Genomic DNA, 19,900 nt, shown 5'->3' on the forward strand with positions numbered 1-19,900 from the left:
ACGTACCGAGCCACGGCTACTGCCCGGGCTAATCCATACATCAAATGGGCATCTGCCAACTCCGCATTTGTAAACATTGCACTGACTGCAAAAACCACGTTCGTGATGAACACTAACCTGTTGATGCTACATACTGATGTGCTTGATGATAGTACTGTAGAGCAGTGAGTCGCATGTCAACACAAGCACCGAAGTCAACATTACCTTCCTTCAATTGGGCTAACAGGTGGTGAATCTAGGAAGTACAGTACATACTGACGAAACTAAAATGAGCTCTAACATGGAAATTAAGCATTTCCGGACACATGTCCACATAACATCTTTTCTTTATTTGTGTGTGAGGAATGTTTACTGAAAGTCTGGCCGTACCTTTTTGTAACACCCTGTATTTGTTGTATTGGGTATGGAAATTTTGATTAGTTGTGTTAATTTCTTCTTTTTATTGGTGAGTATGATGTCAGGTTTGTTATGTGGTGTTGTTTTATCTGTTATAATGGTTCTGTTCCAGTATAATTTGTATTCCTCATTCTCCAGTACATTTTGTGGTGCATACTTGTATGTGGGAACGTGTTGTTTTATTAGTTTATGTTGTATGGCAAGTTGTTCATGTATTATTTTTGCTACATTGTCATGTTTTCTGGGGGTATTCTGTATTTGCTAGTATTGTACATACACTTGTGATGTGATCTACTGTTTCTATTTGTTGTTTGCGAAGTCTGCAGCCGTGCGGTTAAAGGCGCTGCAGTCTGGAACCGCAAGACCGCTACGGTCGCAGGTTCGAATCCTGCCTCGGGCATGGATGTTTGTGATGTCCTTAGGTTAGTTAGGTTTAACTAGTTCTAAGTTCTAGGGGACTAATGACCTCAGCAGTTGAGTCCCATAGTGCTCAGAGCCATTTGAACCAAAGTCTGCATTTATCTGTTGTGGTATTGGGATCTTTAATATTATTATTATTATTATTATTATTATTATTATTATTATTAATGACAATTCTGTACTACTGATTGTTAATACTTGTGTTGGTGATTGTAATTATTCTCATAATAATTACTCAGTTTTACATAAATGAACCAGAGGTCTATTTAGAAATTGAGTTTTGTAATATGTTTTGGAATGTGCTGTTCCTGGTCTGATGCGCGAGAGAATGTTAAGGCCCGAATGCAGCCATACTAAGTAAACAAAAAAAATGTTCAAATGTATGTGAAATCTCATGGGACCTAACTGCTAAGGTCATCAGTCCCTAAGCTTACACACAACTTAACCTAAATTATCCTAAGGACACACACACACACACACACACACACACACACACACACACATGCCCTAGGGAGGACTCGAACCTCCACCGGGACCACTAAGTAAACAAAAGTGATACATTCATTTCCTCGTAATATACATCTGAACTGGGAAAGGTCTCTGCCAGTGTGGCTATATTGTCCACAGAAAATAGTATGTGAAGTGTTCTGAGATTTTAATGCATCTCGGAGAGATCAGAAACAAAATGAAATTATCAATGCCTGGTTTGGTTTACAGGAAGAGAACAGAATGGGAGGAGTACAGGGACCGGATCGAAGGGTCCCTGGCGGACAAGGCGGCGAGGGATGTGGCGATACCCGAGAATACGAGGAGTGCCGGCCACTCAAAGACGTCACAGAGGACGGGCTGAGAACCGGCGCAGGAGCAGCAGGAGGCGGAAGGGCGGTGAGTAGTGTGACCTAGGCATCGGGACCCGTACAGGCGTGCGGAATGGGAAACACACTCCGGTAAGGACGTGGCTTAGAAATATCGTACGTGTGCTGTGTGCCAGTTCAAACTGCCATGCCGTGCGGGGACTGTGTACTGAGTGAGGGCAGTCATAACCTGTAACAGCTATGTTGGTATTGCTGAAGGATTGGTCTGTGAAGTGTGGATGATGTGATTGTCTATTTTTTTTGACTTTTTACAGTTTGTGTAAATAATGTTAAGAGGGCAGCATACCAAACAGCTGCTATTGTTGCTTTCACCTATAAAACCACCGATTTTCATTAATGTCTTGTAAAGTAATGTTTGTGGAAGTTATCGCTTTACCTCATTTCTTCTTGATAACAGCAGCTCCAGAGTCTTTTTCTGTGGCCTTCCTCTTACTGGATAAATAAATTTCTTCTGACTGTGTCGTATCGATAAGGCATATTATCTCTGTGATATAAAATTTTTGTGGAAGGGATTGTAATGGACTTCGGATTTTCCTCCTCCCGAATAAAACCCCACTCAAGGCTTGTAATAAACACTGTATTAAGATAAAAGTTTACACTTTTTTTGCTTGACACAAAAGACAGAATGCCTCCGTGAAACATCGTACTGTGGAGACGTCCAAAACAAGAGAAGAGATTAATAAAAGAAAACTGTTAAGAAATGAACAGTAGGAAATTTGGAATTACTGAGATAGCATAGATTCAGTGCCACATGTAGTATAATCTTCCTATAAATCATGAGAAAGAGAGAGACAATCAATTTAACAAATTTCTGGTCTTTCAGGTATCTCAGTTTCGGTACAGTACAACTGCCCCCTTACTGTATACTGCCGCTGTCCAGACTTTACTAGACGACAGTATACAGTTCTGGTGCAATTTTCTGGTTGTTTAGGGTTTGTTTATTTGCTGCTCAGAGTAGACATTACATTACAATTTCTGTACTAGGTCCTTGACCTGTAGGGGGCAATACCCTTCATTGTTTGGCCACACTTATTAAGTTTTTATGTTTTAACTTTTTTAGTTTTCCTTCACATGTCAACTCTTTTCTTTCTATTGATTTTACAAAATTCTTTTATACAATAATATTATTTGCAGTACGTAATATAATTTTTCTCATATCTATGCCCTCCTTAGTTCAGTTGATAGTTTCTTACATATTGTTCCTGCAGTGGGTGTATTGAGTGTTTAAATCCATTCTCCACTTTGCATTGTTAACACACAACCGTCACAGAGTACTTTAGCCAGACAGTATGTCTGCACAGCATAGTGACCTTGTGTATTGTTCAACTAAATGAAAATAGTCTTTCAGCTGGAGCAGAACTTAGTAAACAAGTTTTATCTTTAAGGGTAATCTTTTTTATTTGTTTTTTACATTTGGATATCTGTTCAAGGTAACTAAACTATTGTCATTATCTTTTAAATACTGCATTATTTCTAGATGTGTTATAGTATTGGCAGTATTACTCACTACAGAAGAATCAGAGTAATTTTATTATATATATGTCTGCTTGTGCCTGTATATGTGTGCATGGATATGTGTGTGTGTGTGTGTGTGTGTGTGTGTGTGTGTGCGCGCGCGCGCTCTCGATTGTATACCTGTCCCTTTTTCCCCCTAAGGTGAGTTTTTCCGCTCCTGGGATTGGAATGACTCCGTACCCTCTCCCTTAAAACCCACATCCTTCAGTCTTTCCCTCTCCTTCCCTCTTTCCTGATGAAGCAACCGTGGGTTGCGAAAGCTTGAAATTTGTGTGTGTGTGTTTGTGTTTGTTATTGTCTCTATCAACATACCGACGCTTTCGTGTGGTTAGTTACAGCATCTTTGTTTTTAGATATACTTTTCCCACGTGGAATGTTTCCCTCTAATATATATATTTTCAGAGTGTTGCAAGCTCTTCCCTTGTTCTCGTTCCCCTGTATTTCTGGGGGACGGGGCGGGCAACACCAGTTCTTTAACGTATTCTCGGCTAGCTTTCGATACCCATTTTGATTTGAGAAAAAGGATAAGGTGTGGATGCCAATATGCCATCCTTTGCTTTTGGTTCTTCTAATTTGTGGATTCTTTCAAAACGCCTATTAACCCTTTCACGGCTACAAGGGCTGAGTGTTCTGGCTGCCCGGCTGACTGTTGGGAGGAAACACAGTGTGCGCTTGGCCGGCGGGCGGTGGACTGAACCCTGTAGTCGCTGTAGGCTACGGCCACTGCAGGGTTCCCTCACATTCCAGTGCGCACAGAACGACTGTTCAGTGATATTCTTCCTAAAAACAGTATACCTGTATGGTCACAGTGGTTATAGTGTCTGATAACCACGAAAGAGAGCTTCAAAACTAACCAACACTTTCAGTTATCTTACTTATTGTGGGCTGATAAACAGTTTGTTTAGAAAAATGATGGGAACTTTTTTTATTAGTAATTCCTGTAACTTGAGACTGTCAATATGTCTCCAACATATTAAAATATCATTGACATCAAACGAATGCGTTTGAAGATATATATGGTTTTAAAGTGAGTTGCGCATAGCAAAAACACCAAAATCTCTGACAATTCTTGCTACTATCTTAAATAAAAAATAATTACAGAAATTTAAAACCACATTGTGTCATGTATCCAGACTCGGCGATAAACAAAGAATATATCTGGATAACACATTTTGAGATAGGCCCATGGCTTCGTTTGTAATTAAAGTCTAGAGTCGATTCTCCACAGTAAGAAATCGGGTAGTAAATGTCTACTTTCTTCTTGCTCACTGTTTTCTTTTTTAGCTTGTCACGTTCAGTACGGTTTACTTTAGTGGTTTCCCATTCTCATTTTTGACACTGGCTTTGGACTGCCACTGGCTGTGTTAAAAACCATTGTTTTTAGTCTTATTTAATTTTTTATTTTTATATTTTATTTTCCTTTACTTGAAATGTACACAGTTATTAAAACATCCTAAAATTTATTTAGTCTGTGATATTTTTTGAAACATGTCACCATGCAGAGAGCCACATCACACTTTTTACATCTTATGAATGAGCAGTACATACTACAGTGTCTCTGGGGAATCTCCTTTTTCTCCATTACTACGAGGAACTTTGGATGATGTCCCTCTTTGTTTTGCAGTCGGAAAGGGCTCTCTCCTTTGGTTGTCTGTGGGATCGAACTTTTACACGTCTATGAAATTTATCAAGCAACTGACAGATTATTTTCAAGTGGTATTTCCCTAGTGCTACCTTCTGTTGCTTTTATATTACAAAAATAGTTTTTGCATTAAGCACACACAGGTCAGTCAAATGAAAGAATACTTTCTTGTACCACTTCATTGTCTTTCGGATGCACTGTTCAGAAGATAACTTGGCTTATTATAGCTGACAACACAGGTAGGTTTCAATTTGTTTTGGCCCGTTTTATGTTCTTCTTTCTTTGACTCCACAAACTCTTGTCCATTTACGGTTAAAAGCATCCAGACTCCTTTCTTGTCCATCCATTTTAGTGCCGTTAACGTTCTACAGGATTTGAACTGTATTTCTACATTTTTCAGGTTGTCTGCCAACGGTGGTAAATGTCTCCTGTTTTTGAGTGCTGTTACGCCGGTGTTTATACATTTATCATAGAGCCACAGGAATAATTCAGAGCTTGAATACCATTTGTCTAAATAAATGCTATGACCTTTGTTGAGGTATGGCAATAACAACCTAACAACAACATCGCCTGATTTTTCCCAAATCAGCATTTCCGGATTCTATTTCCGTGGTGGCACCAGTGTAGGCAGTATAATCCAAAATATAATTGGTTTGTACATCACAAAGGATGAAAATTTCACTGCCAAAACGGCTATGTTTATTTGGCGTGTACTGCGTGCATTGGAGCCTTTCCTTGAAAAGTAACAGACTTTCGTCGGTCACTAGGTTTTCAAAGGATACTACTACCTCACGGAATTTATTTTTTTGTGTGATCTACGATGAGATGTATTTTTAGAAGAAGATCTTGAGATGCAGTGGAATTATCACTGAAGTGCAATAAATGCAGGATCAATTTGTACCGGTTCCTGGCTCTTATGTTAGAAAATATTGGTGTTTGAAGCAAAGAATCTGTCGACCAATATTCATTCACTGACTTTTTACCTCTAGGCATAAGCAGAGAACACACTAGAAACAATAAAATTCTGCTGGCTCTATATGCTTCCAGTGAGTTAACCTCCTGGATACTGTCATTACTTTTTCATTAATAAATTTATAATAATTATTGATCTGTGTACAGATGGCATAAACGTATTCCCTTGACATGAAGTAATAAGAAAAATCTAAATGACTTGCTGACTCTTCGAAACCTGCTTTTAACCTGCTAAATATGTTCACAAAATGGTGTTGTTTCATCACTGGATGATTCTCTGTCCAGTCATACTTTCTTCTTCCTGATGAAGTTTCACTTACTTCATCATCTTTTCTGTCTTCAGAGGAAGAATCTTCTGTTTGTGACAACGAGGATTCAGCAATACGTTCAGATGCATCCAACACTTCGTCAGAAGAAATCAAAGAAGTATCACTACAATCTTCGTCTCTACTATTCATAGGAATATCCATGATTTCCTTGTCTGATATATTGTGTCCCAATGTGGCAAAGGCTACACACGCAAACTCCGTTGTCTCACCAGAAGCCAGAAGAAGACTGGCCGAATGTACGACTCGTAAGCAGAAAGGGCCAGGGGAGGTGAAAACTAAAGCCTTTTCCTACTTTACAAAGAAGACCAGATAATGACTCTGTTGTCAGAAATGGTGACAACAGCGAGTAGCCAATCTGTTGTGTACATTTACGTGCTCCTGAGCTTGGACATATATGAATGCCATTAGCCATCTTGACTTTCCCCCTGCCGGGCATACATGAATGCCCGTAGCCGTCTGGCCTTTCACCTGCCGGGGGGGGGGGGGGAATACAGCACAAAGTTCACAATGTTGTCGACCTTTTTGACAGATGGTCATCTGAAAGGAAATGTAGAATACTTAAAAAAAATATTGTCAACTCTATGGAAACTATTTCCTGTTATAAAACAGAAGATTCATTTTCTGTGAGACTCGCATTCGGGAGGACGACGGTTCGATCCTGTCTCCAGCCATCCTGATGTAGGTTGCCCGTGATTTCCCTAAATCGTTTCAGGCAAATGCCGGGATGGTTCCTTTGAAAGGGCACGGCCGATTTCCTTCCCTAACCCGAGCTTGTGCTCCGTCTCTAATGCACTCGTTGTCGACGGGACGTTAAACACTAACCACCACCATTTTCTGTGAGAGGAAGGTGTTCTGCACAGGACACGGTGCACTTTCATTGGTAGAGAACTGGAAGTATACAAGCTTCCTGGCAGGGAGAACTGATGTAACTAACATGTGCAGATGCTTCACACACTTAAGGAAATTAAGAAACAAAGGCAGAAAGTTTTTCTTACATTGATGAAATGTGAATGGGTGTACAATATATGTGCAAACTGACATACAGGCATTGCAATATTTATTTGAAATGTACACCAATTATTAAATTAAATTAAGCAATGTTGTGCCTGACAAAAGTACACTCGCTGGTATAATGGTGGGTTCTTTCGTTTGCTCTGGGAGGAGACGGAGTGGATACCGTAAGTTGTAAAATATTAGTTCACTTTCTTACAACATAGATCAGAAGAATTACTTAACTTTGTACAATTCATTTCCACAGCGATGCCATGAGTATTTACAACTGTCTCTGAACGTTACTGTATTGCTTGATACAGAGAAAAGAGAGTTTCTCCATCAGACTACACTTAACAATAACTTTCACTGATAGTTGTGAGTTCTACCTAAGACACTGAGTTTACAGTTTGAAGACAATGCTCGTCTTACTCAGTGATGGCAAATGGCGATGAGCTGCCCCGTGCTCGGTGGTAAATAGATGAGCAGATGCTGCGGTACAGCGAAGCATTTGTGGGTGTGGCTACACAGGTGTGACTAACTTGTCAGCTCGGCTTGCAGTGACTATCATACCTTGTGGTTTCATTGCAAGGTAACAACCTTGCTTTGGCAGCTCACTCTTTGAATGAGACACATTCCTCCCCTCCAAGCCTCAACACCGTTGTCATGTAAGGCTGTGGTTCCCAGCGGTGGAATGCGGGCAGACTGGATGCAGATGGGGAGACAGGGGGTGTAACTTTAACCAATGGCAGCTCTCTGACTGCACCCTGATATCCACTTTGCGAGTGACCGGGAACAACGGCTGAGAAACTGGTCACAGGGTGCACACCCGTGCCCTGAGACCAGTCGCCGTGGTTGGGCACACAGCAAGGGTATCTTCTGTGGTAGAGCAGTGATCGTCTGTGGGTGGCGCGTCCACACATGTCAGTTCAGTGGCAGCGGTGCCAGGACATTGACATCTGTGGACACCACTGTGGACGGTGTGGGCTGCAATTGGCAGAAAGCCAGAGACAACTGCTTGCAGGGACCACAGTGGCATACCAGGGTTTCTGGGTAAAAACTCTGTGGCAGAATCTGTGCCGTACTTGGAAGCACACCATAGCTGGTTGTGGTGCAGCCCAGTGGAACCTTGTAAAATGTAAGAAGAAATTACAGCGGCTTTTGTAATAACACTGTGCTCACTGTTTCTCTCCAAGAAGTTTGTAAAATATTTCATCTTGTGGCTGAAACTTTGTCTCACCTTGCAGAACGAATTGTTTCCGTAGTGGCCACAGGAAATGTAACAGGGTGCAGTGACTACGACTGTGTAATACGAGAGTGGTGTGAGAAATTCTCAGAACAAAATAGAAAAAAAGTACTTACAGCACTGAAACTTTTTTAATTTTTCAGTGTAGTCTCCTTCTAGATTAGTGCGCTTGGTCCAGTGATGTTTGAGTGCCTTGATCCCATCTCCAAAATGAGTTTCCTCCAGGCCTGCAAAATAGTTGTCAACTCCAGCTATCAGTTCTTCGTTTGAAGTGAATCTTCATCCACCAAGAAAAATTTTCAGTTTTGGGAAGAGATGGAAGTCTGATGGAGCCATACCAGGTGAATAAGGCGGTTGTAGTAACAATTCGTACCTTAGTTCGTGTAATTTTGCCACGGCGGTGGCACGTGTGTGCGGACGCGCATTGTCGTGATGGAAGATGACTTTCTTCCTTGCTAAACCTGGCCTTTTTTTCGAGTATATTTTGTTGTAATTTGTGCAGGAGGTTAGCATGGTATTCTCCAGTAATTGTTTGCCCAGTGCGGAGATAATCTACAAACAGAATCCCCTTCGCATCCCAGAACACTGGTGCCATGACCTTTCTGCCGAACGAATTGTCTTTGCTTTCTGTGGTGGCTGAGAATCAGCATGTTTCCACTGCTTTTACTCTTGTTTTGTCTCTGAGGTATAGTAGTGCACCAAAGTTTCATCTGGGGTCACAAACTGGTGCAAAAAATCTTGTTCGTTTCCCATAAAATGGGCCAAACATTGTTCCAATATGTCCATTATATTGCGTTTTTGATTCAGCATCAAGAGTTGCGGCATCCATCTTGCAGATAATTTTTTCATTTCTAATTCTTCAGTTAAAATGTGATATACCCTTTCAGACGACATCGGGCAAGCGTGAACAATTTCTCGCGCTTTCAATCGGCAATCCTCCGTGACCATTGTGTGCACTTTTGCCATGATTTCTGGAGTAGTGACACATCTTGGCTGAACACTGTGCAGAACATCAGCTAAGCTCTCCTGACAAAATTTAAATTCATTTGTCCACGTGACAGCAGTTGAATATGAGGGAGTAGAGTCCCCCAGTCTTTCTTGAAATTGGCATGAATGTCTATTTGCTTTCTTACCTTTCTTTACGAAGTACTTAATCACTGCTCGAATCTCGATCTTTTTCTGTCTTCGCAAATCACTACGTGGGAACAACAACACAGGCACATCACAATCACAACTCTCTACCAAGAGCACTGATGTATCACGTGTTTACAGACAACAGTCCAATGAATATCACGTGAAAAACTCATTGCGCTAGTGCTGACCTCTCGTGGTGATTCCGAGAACTTCTCAAACCACCCTTGTAATTCTGCCAGTGACATCCCACCACATGGCAAGGAGGGACAAAAGAAGAAGAAGAAAAACAAAAAAAAAAGAAAAAAAAACCTAAAGGCTTGCTCCTGTATATGTGGGAGGAGCAGAGGTTCTCCATGTGTCATTTGAATGCTAGAATAAACTGTTCAGCTTCACCATTAGACTGGGGGTGTAAAGATGTAGTAGCCACATGGTGGATGGAACTGGCAGCATAAAACTGAATTGACTACCATGAATGGTGGTCGACTGTCTGAGACAGTGATCTCAGGAAGACCTTAAAGACATAAATTAGAAGATAAAGTCAAAGCCCTACTTTCAGTAGTGGTAGATGTCCGGGGGACAACTAAAGGAAGTTAACTGTGTGCTTCTACCACCACCCACCATGGCAGAGACTCGCAAAATCAATATGGATATGTTGCCACAGTTTGGATGGAGCTGGCGACTCATAAAAGCATTGTGGTGGAGCTGATTGATGTTCCGCAGAAACCTTTTCTCAATCTGAGCATCCATGCCCTGCCAGATACAATGATTTCTGATGAGTTGTTTCTTGCAAACTATGCCCCAATGACCGGGATGTGATAAGGACAAATCTCCTCTCTCAGGGAGAGAGGAATCACAACATGTGCATCGTCATTCTCTGTATGCAACAGCAGAACACTTGACCATTCAGGTAGTGTGTGATGATACAAAAATAGCGACGTGCTGCTGAGTGGAGAATTTCTATCAAAGTACGTGGCCACCCATGGTACATGTATTGCAAAATGCCGAAGAGCTGGGTCAGGAGCAGTTTGTGCGGCAATACACCAGAAATCGAGAAAAAAATTTTGAAGATTTTCAAATTCTTGCATATAGATTTAAAAATGATACAAAGCATTAGAGCCCAATTAGAGCTGATAGAGGCCTATGATCTCTAATGAAATAGAACTTCCAGCTGTCCAAATATTGGTGGTATATGGTAACACCAAAGGTCATGGCGAGCACCTCTTTCTCGAGCTGACTCTGTTTTAAATTGCACTGTGTTTTGTTAACAGTTTTTGAGGCAAAAGTAATAGGTCTATCAGAAAAACAAATTCTGTGCCAGAGCACAGCTCCAGTCCCATAATAATACATCCACAGCTAACACAACAGGCTTAGCTGGTCAAAAAAATCAAACAAAGATGATTTAATAATGTGTCCTTTTAATTGCCGAAATGCATCCTGAAATTCTTGGTACCTCACGAAAGGAACATTTTTCCAATGCTGCCTGTTCGGTGGAGTAGCAAATTGTGCAGTAGTTTTAATGAATTTGATATAGTAGGTAAGCTTCCCAATGAGAGCTTGGAGCTCCTTAATGCTACAGTGCACCTTGCACCAGCGTATCTTTTATTGCAGACAATTGAAAAGTAGCAGGATGAATTCTCTGTGCATTTATTATGTGTCCTACATAGTAAAAATTTTTTTGGAAGGAGTAGTACTTTTCCATATTGTACTTTAAACCATCCACGGAAAGAAATTGAAATAAGCAGTCTAAATTTGCCAAATGTTTAGCAGGCGTACAACCGACGGCTAGAGTATTGTGCAAATACGAGAGTAATCCCAAACGTAAGGTCTCCTATTTTTTTTATAAGTACATAGACCTGTTTATTCCTACAATGGTTTACATTAGTTTACAGCTTGAACATTTAGCTATTTTTCGACATAATCACCATTTCTGTCGATGCACTTTTGTAGATGCTGTGGTAGTTTTTGTATGCCCATGTCATACCAGCTCGCCGCCATGCTGTTCAGAAAGTTATGAACCTCTTCTTTCACCGCGTCATCAGAGCTGAATCACTTTCTGGCCAAATGTTCTTTTAACCTAGGGAACAGGTGATAGTCCCTGGGTGCCAAGTCAGGACTATAGGGTGGGTGGGTGATCATGTTCCACCGAAACTGTTGCAGGAGGGCAACGGTTTGCCGAGCGATGTGTGGGCGAGCATTGTCATGCAGAATGTGTACGCCCTTGCTCAACATTCCTCTTCTTTGGTTCTGAATTGCTGCCCGTTTGAGTTTTTTCAGAGTCTCACAGTAAATGTCGGCATTAGCGATTCAGCTCCGATGATGAGGTGAAAGAGGAGGTTCATAACTTTCTGAAGAGCATGGCGGCGAGCTGGTATGACATGGGCATACAAAAACTGCCACAGTGTCTACAAAAATGAATCGACGGAAATGGTGATTATGTTGAAAAATATCTAAATGCTCAAGTTGTAATCTGATATAAACCGTCTTAGAAATAAACAGGTCTATGTACTTACATAAAAAAAATTAGGAGACCTTACTTTTGGGATTAACATCATAATTTTTACAAGAAGGGGCTTTTGCTGTTAGTGGTTCCAGGCGCTGATGAGAAATAGCAGGAGCTGAAACCCTTCTGAACGGTAATCGCTTAAAAATCATTAGCCCGTACTAAAAGTTGGTCAAACATTCGGAAACATTAGTGTGACACACTGAAACACTGATTTGTAACATCAAACAAGTCTAACCGAATATGTTTGCTCTGTTTCTAGAACTGAGTACATGAAACGATATTCATTTTGTAATTCCAGGAGAAGTTGCTGGCAAACTGCACATGTCAAGCACTGGAATTTTGTGTGCATTATAGGCAGATACAACAGAAGTAGGCAGCTGTAGCTGTCCACTCTTAAGGGACAGAAAGCATGTCGTCCTGTCTACGTACTGCAACAGAAGAGTTCTGCAATGTGAAAGTGAAGCAATTACCTGTCCTGGCTTTTATGACATTTCTGTTACAGAATGCACTTGTCGCTAACTATGCTGTGGCTGTGTGCTCACAAAGCATCTGCATTGCTTGTAAACGAACTATTGGAATGTGACCTTGCTTTCCACATTAGAAATATTTTGCATCACGATAAGAACAAGCGTTCTGCTCATCATTCGAAAAGTACCGAGGATGAGACTTCCCCACTGTATTCGATAGTACATGTTGTGCACCGTGAAACTGAAAGTTTTTGCCACAGTGTTTACTGTTTGTCTGAGCACTATTTTTATTCACTTTAATACTAGGATTAACATTAGGGAGTGTGTCTTGCACACTTTGAACGACAGAAATGTAATGAGGCCTAAAATCAACCTCTGTTGAGCCTACAGTAGTTTAAGATTCCACAATAGACAGAACTGTTTTCAGATCAGGATTTGACAACTTGAGAATGACAGTGTAAATATGTGTCTGACACATTCTGCCTGATTGCATCATGTAACATGTATGGGGAACTGGAATTCAATAGCTGGAGAAGGAATAGAAGGGAAAGTAGTAGATGAATATGGAATGGGGGTAAGGAATGAAAGAGGAAGCCACTTGGTAGAATTTTGCACAGAGCATAACTTAATCACAGCTAACACTTGGTTCAGGAATCATGAAAGAAAGTTGTGTACATGGAAGAAGCCTGGAGACACTGGAAGGTTTCAGATAGATTATATAATGGCAAGACAGAGATTTAGGAACCAGGTTTTAAATTGTAAGACATTTCCAGGGGCAGATGTGGACTCTGACCACAATGTATTGGTTGTGAACTGTAGACGAAAACTGGAAACAGCAAAAAGGTGGGGATTTAAGGAGATGGGATCTTGATAAACTGAAAGAAGCAGAGGTTGTAGAGAGTTTCAGAGAGAGCATTAGGTAATGATTGTTGTCAAGAACAGGGGAAAGAAATACAGTAGTAGAAGAATGGGTAGCTTTGAGAGCTGAAATAGTGAAGGTAGCAGAGGATCAAGTAGGTAAAAAGACAAGGGCTAGTAGAAATACTCGGGTAACAGAAGAGATATTGAATTTAATTGATGAAAGGAGAAAATATAAAAATGCAGTAAATGAAGCAGGCAAAAAGTAATGCAAACGTCGCAAGAATGAGATCGACAGGAAGTGCAGAATGGCTAAGCAGGGATGGTTAGAAGACAAATACAAGGATGTAGAGGCATATATCACTAAGGTAGGCATGCCCTACAGGGAAATTAGAGAGAACCACGTGAATGAATATCAAGAGCTCAGATGGAAACCAGTTCTAAGCAAAGAAGGGAAGGCAGAAAGGTGGAAGGAGTATATAAAGGGTCTGTAAAAGAGCGATGTACTTGAGGACAATACTGTGGAAATGGAAGAGGACATAGGTGAAGATGAAATGGGAGATATGATACTGTGTGAAGGATTTAACAGAGCACTGAAAGACCTGAGTCGAAACAAGGCCCCAGGATTAGACAGCATTCCATTAGAACTACTGATAGCCTTGGGAGAGCCAGCTCTGACAAAACTCTACCATCTGGTGAGCAAGAGTTATGAGACAAGCGAAATACCCTCAGACTTAAAGAAGAATATAATAATTCCAATCCCAAAGAAAGCAGGTGTTGACAGAAATTACTGAACTTTCAGTTTAATAAGTCATGGCTGCAAAATACTGACAGGAATTTCTTATAGACAAATCAAAAAACTATTAGAAGACAACCGTGGGGAAGATCAGTTTGGATTCCGTAGAAATGTTGGAACACGTGAGGCAATACTGACCCTATGACTTATCTTAGAAGACAGATTAAGGAAAGGCAAACATGTGTTTCTAGCATTTGTGGACTTAGAGAAAGTCTTTCACAGTGTTAAGTATAATGCAAGCCTTTGACAGTGTTGAGTGGAATACTCTCTTTCAAATTCTGAAGGTGGCAGGGGTAAAATACAGGGAGCGAAAGGCAATTTACAATTTGTACAGAAACCAGATGGTAGTTATAAGAGTCGAGGGGCATGAAAGGGAAGCAGTGGTTGGGAAGGGAGTGAGACAGGGTTGTTGCCTATCCCCGATGTTATTCAATCTGTATATTGAGCAAGCAGTAATGGAAACAAAGTTCGGAGTAGGTATTAAAATCCACAGAGAAGACATAAAAACTTTGAGGTTTGCTGATGACATTGTAATTCTGTCACACACATCAAAGGACCTAGAAGAGCAGCTGAACGGAATGGACAGTGTCTTCAGAGGAGGATATAAGATGAACATCAACAGAAGCAAAACGAGGATAATGGAATGTAGTCGAATTAAATCGGATGATGCTGCGGGAATTAGATTAGGAAATGAGACGCTTAAAGTATTAGATAAAATTTTGCTATTTAGGGAGCAAAATAACTGATGATGGTCAAAGTAGAGAGGATATAAAATGTAGACTGGTAATGGCAAGAAAAGTGTTTTTGAAGAAGAGGAATTTGTTAACATCGAGTATAGAATTAAGTGTTAGGAAGTTTTTTCTAAAAGTACACACATCAAAAAAGTTATGCATCAGCTTGGTTCCGAGAGATATGGAACCTGTACAGAAAATTGGAACAGAGATCAACATAAACATGATTTCCGACCTTTTTTTATTGCTAATGAAAAATAAACATTGCATGTTGTACCACAATACAGCGAGACCTTCAGAGGTGGTGATACAGATTGCTGTACACATCGACACCTCTAGTACCCAGTAGCATGTCCTCTTGCATTGATACTTACCCGTATTCATCGTGGCATACTAGCCACAAGTTCATCAAAGCACTGTTGGTCCAGATTGTCCCACTCCTCGACGGCGATTCGGCTTAGATCCCTCAGAGTGGTTGGTGGGTCATGTCGTCCATAAACAGCCCTTTTCAATCCATCCCAGGCATGTTCGATAGGGTTCATGTCTGGAGAACATGCTGGCCATTCTAGTCATACAGTGTCGTTATCCTGAAGGAAGTCATTCACAAGATTTGCCTGTTGGGGGCGTGAATTTGTTGTCCATGAAGACGAATGCCTCCCCAATATGCTGCTGATACGGTTGCACTATTGGTCGGAGGATGGCATTCACGTATTGTACAGCTGTTACAGCGCCTTCCATGACCACCAGTGGCATATGTCTGCCCCACATAATGCCACCCCAAAACAGCAGGCAACCTCTCCTTGCTGCATTTGCTGGACAGTGTGTATAAGGCGTTCAACCTGCCCGGGTTGCCTCAAAACACGTCTCTGACGATTGTCTAGTTGAAGGGATGTGCGACACTCATTGGTGAAGATAATGTGATGTCAATCCGGAGCGGTCCATTCGGCATGTTGTGGGCCCACGCTGCATGGTGTTGTGATTGCAAAGGTGGACCTCGCCATGGATGTCGGGAATAAAGTTGTGCATCATATAGCCTATTGCACACAGTTTGAGTCGTAACGCAATGTCCTGTGGCTGTGCGAAAAGTATTAAACGTGGTGGCATTGCTGTCAGGGTTTCTCCGAGCAATAATGCATAGGTAGTGGTCATCGACTGTGGTAGTAGCCCTTGGGCGGCCTGAGAAAGGCATGTCATCAACAGTTCCTATCTGTGTCTTCTCCATGTCCGAATAACATTGTTCCAAGACATCTGGAGACCTCCCTTGTTGAGAGCCCTTCCTGGCACAAAATAACAATGTGGACACGATCGAACTGCGGTATTTACCATCTAGGCATGGTTGAACTACAGACAACACGGGCCGTGTACCTCCTTTCTAGTGGAATGACTGGAACCGAGTGACAGCTGTGAACAGTCAAAGGGACTGTGTCTCTGATACAGTATCCACGTCAGTTCTGTGAATTGGGCTGATGCAAAACATTTTTTGGTGTGTGTATTTGTATGGAGTGTAGCCAACACACATTCACACAACCAAGCAGACTGTGTGCGCTCGCTCGCTTGCTCGCCATCTCTGGCAGGTTGGTTGGGGGCATCAGTGTGGAAGGATCATGGAAGGGGAAGGTATAGGATGCTATGGGTGGGGGAGAGAAGAGCACTGTCTGGAGGAGTGTTCAGGGACTAGACTGCCAACAGGTGCAGTGTCAGGAGGCTGTGGTGAAGGGAGGGGGGGGGGGGAGAGTGAAAAAGGAGAGGAATGGGGAAGGGGAAAGATTGGCAGTTACATTGGCAGAGTGAGGCACACACAGATGATGGGGGGTGAGAATGAGGGGGGGAGAGGTGAAAATTGTTGGGCGGAGGGTATGGAGACAGTAGGTTAGAGTAGGTTCCCCACCCCGTCAGGTTGCTGCTTCCATTCTCCGTGACAATTCCATTCTGGTCTCAGCTGCTGTAGATCGCAGTTGTGTGTGTAAAGTGTACTTGCTTGCTTGTGTGAACGAATGTGTGGGTGCGTTCATTTCTTTGACAATGGCTGTGGCTGAAAGCTAGTGCTAAAGCTAAACTTTTTCTTGTGCCTCTCTGCAACTTAATGTGTCATCTTCATGGTAAGTAGCAATCTATCTTTTCCTTTCATTGTTGATATTCCAGCCTGAAGTTTCCATTGTTTGTTTTTAACTATTTTTGTTCATACTTAATAGCATTTACTCTTTAATAATGTGATTTAAAAGATGCAATCGTACACTGTATTTTGTAAACTGCTAACACATTTATTGGAAAATAAAATACAAAGTTACCTTTCTGTCCACGCACAATGTGTTGCCCCTTCTAAACACACACTACAGTTGGGCCAGTGTGAACTCATTGCGGGGCAGCCTCACTGTGATGGAGCTGTTTCTCACATTCCCACCTCCAGTTTGCCAACAGACCATATGTAGCTGATGTACAAGGTGCATTCAAGTTCTAAGGCCTCTGATTTTTTTTTTCTAATTAACTACTCACCTGAAATCGATGAAACTGGCATTACTTCTCAATGTAATCGCCCTGCAGACGTACACATTTTTCACAACGCTGACGCCATGATTCCATGGCAGCGGCAAAGGCTTCTTTAGGAGTCTGTTTTGACCACTGGAAAATCGCTGAGGCAATAGCAGCACGGCTGGTGAATGTGCGGCCACGGAGAGTGTCTTTCATTGTTGGAAAAAGCCAAAAGTCACTAGGAGCCAGGTCATGTGAGTAGGGAGCATGAGGAATCACTTCAAAGTTGTTATCACGAAGAAACTGTTGAGTAATGTTAGCTCGATGTGCGGGTGCGTTGTCTCGGTGAAACAGCACACGCGCAGCCCTTCCCAGTCGTTTTTGTTGCAGTGCAGGAAGGAATTTGTTCTTCAAAACATTTTCGTAGGATGCACCTGTTACCGTAGTGCCCTTTGGAACGCAATGGGTAAGGATTACGCCCTCGCTGTCCCAGAACATGGACACCATCATTTTTTCAGCACTGGCGGTTACCCGAAATTTTTTTGGTGGCGGTGAATCTGTGTGCTTCCATTGAGCTGACTGGCGCTTTGTTTCTGGATTGAAAAATGGCATCCACGTCTCATCCATTGTCACAACCGAGGAAAAGAAAGTCCCATTCGTGCTGTCATTGCGCATCAACATTGCTCGGCAACGTGCCACACGGGCAGCTGTGTGGTCGTCCGTCAGCGTTCGTGGCACCCACCTGGATGACACTTTTCGCATTTTCAGGTCGTCATGCAGGATTGTGTGCACAGAACCCACAGAAATGCCAACTGTGGAGGCGATCTGTTTTGACAGTCATTCGGCGATCTCCCAAAACAATTCTCTCCACTTTCTCGATCATGTCGTCAGACCGGCTTGTGCGAGCCCGAGGTTGTTTCGGTTTGTTGTCACATGATGTTCTGCCTTCATTAAACTGTCACACCCACGAACACACTTTCAACACATCCATAACTCCATCACCACATGTCTCCTTCAACTGTCGATGAATTTCAATTGGTTTCACACCATGCAAATTCAGAAAACGAATGATTGCACGCTGTTCAAGTAAGGAAAACGTCGCCATTTTAAGTATTTAAAACAGTTCTCATTCTCGCCGCTGGCGGTAAAATTCCATCTGCCGTACGGTGCTGCCATCTCTGGGACGTATTGACAATGAACTCGGCCTCACTTTAAAACAATGTGCATGTTTCTATGTCTTTCCAGTCCGGAGAAAAAAATCGGAGGCCTTAGAACTTGAATGCACCTCGTACTGAAGGAGTATGCCATCCAAATGATGTCAAAGTGCAGGGAGCAGCAAATGCAACTGCCAACAGACTGAGCGGTGCGAGTGAAAATGAAATCTGTTTCTCATGTTGCAGCTGATATACTGTGCCGCTCCTGCTGCTTCTCAGAGGACTGCTTCGTTTGCTGTACACCAGTATTACTTGCGGTGGACCACATAGCGGCTGACTGGGCCAGAATACTCCCAGATGTGTGTATTCAGTGCTTTTTCTCTGTTTTTCAAATTAGTGCATCACATTTTCGCTTTATAGCACTTTGTATTTCCTGTGTAAATCGTCATCTCAAAAGACTGTCTGTTTGACAAACCTTTACAAGTTGGATGTCAACAGCACACTTGAAACTTGTGCCACAAAAATATTTAGTGAAGAACATATGGCTAGTTGTTTTATGTTTACATTATACTAACAGATGTTTTACATACACAGTGTTAAATGTTTTTTGTGCACATGCTCGTGTGTGTGTGTGTGTCAGAAATTTCATAACTGATTAATGTTGTCTGCAAGGAAAATTGTGTGAAAACTTTAGTGTAGACCTTTTCTGGAAAAGGAATTGTATTCAGATAAGTTACGCTTCGTAGTCCTTCTGCAGTGTACTGTGAATGTGTCTTTCATTTTGTTAAATGAGGAACTTCATGTGGTTACAGAATATGGGACATTGCAACTCTTCTGATATTTATTCTTAATCGCAGGTTGTGTGAAAGACTGTTTGAAAATTTGAGAGTGATTGGAGAATATTCGTAAGAAAGATAGATGTTACCGATGGTTTTTATGGAGGGAACTAAGAACAGAGGTACCCACTAAGAATATAATTGATCCTATAGTCACCGGACATGATGCAGGTAGTGTTGTGACATTATTTATAACAATGACAGCCACTGAGGTATTTGTAGGTAAACAAATGATCAGAGATTTGTCATCGATCACCTTAAGAAGTTGTGGCAGTGATAGCCTTCCCAACTTCGTTTCACGAACAGTCTCACGTACAGGTAAATTACGTTCGGGGGAATAATAAAACAGTGGCCTCGACATGGGATTGAACGGTGGGAGTGCTAAGATTCTAGCATTCTGATTTGAAGAATTTAATTAATGCATTAGAAGATGCAGATGTGAGAAGAAAATGACAAAGCGCTGCACCATGAATTCTGATCTGAGCAATGGAAAGGACAGTTTCATTGCTTCCAAACAGGAGTTAATGAATTAAACTGTGAATTTTGCGATCATCATAAATGTTCTAT

At 41.7% G+C, this 19,900-nt stretch overlaps 1 protein-coding gene across 5 annotated transcripts in view; it reads left to right on the top strand.

Annotated features, from left to right (window-relative positions):
- LOC124552538 overlaps window positions 1–19,128 on the top strand; it is a 74,727-nt gene extending 55,599 nt beyond the window's left edge. For all 5 annotated transcript variants that reach the window (XM_047126852.1, XM_047126854.1, XM_047126855.1 and 2 more), the window contains exons 9-10: window positions 1,534–1,701; window positions 18,744–19,128. In XM_047126852.1, the coding sequence (XP_046982808.1) occupies window positions 1,534–1,666 (133 nt within the window). In that variant the 3' untranslated portion in view covers window positions 1,667–1,701; window positions 18,744–19,128. The remainder of the gene's footprint in view (window positions 1–1,533; window positions 1,702–18,743) is intronic.
- The last annotated feature ends 772 nt before the right edge of the window (window positions 19,129–19,900 follow it).

The sequence above is a fragment of the Schistocerca americana genome, chromosome 10, assembly GCF_021461395.2.
Source record: "Schistocerca americana isolate TAMUIC-IGC-003095 chromosome 10, iqSchAmer2.1, whole genome shotgun sequence".
Taxonomy (NCBI): Eukaryota; Metazoa; Arthropoda; class Insecta; order Orthoptera; family Acrididae; genus Schistocerca; species Schistocerca americana.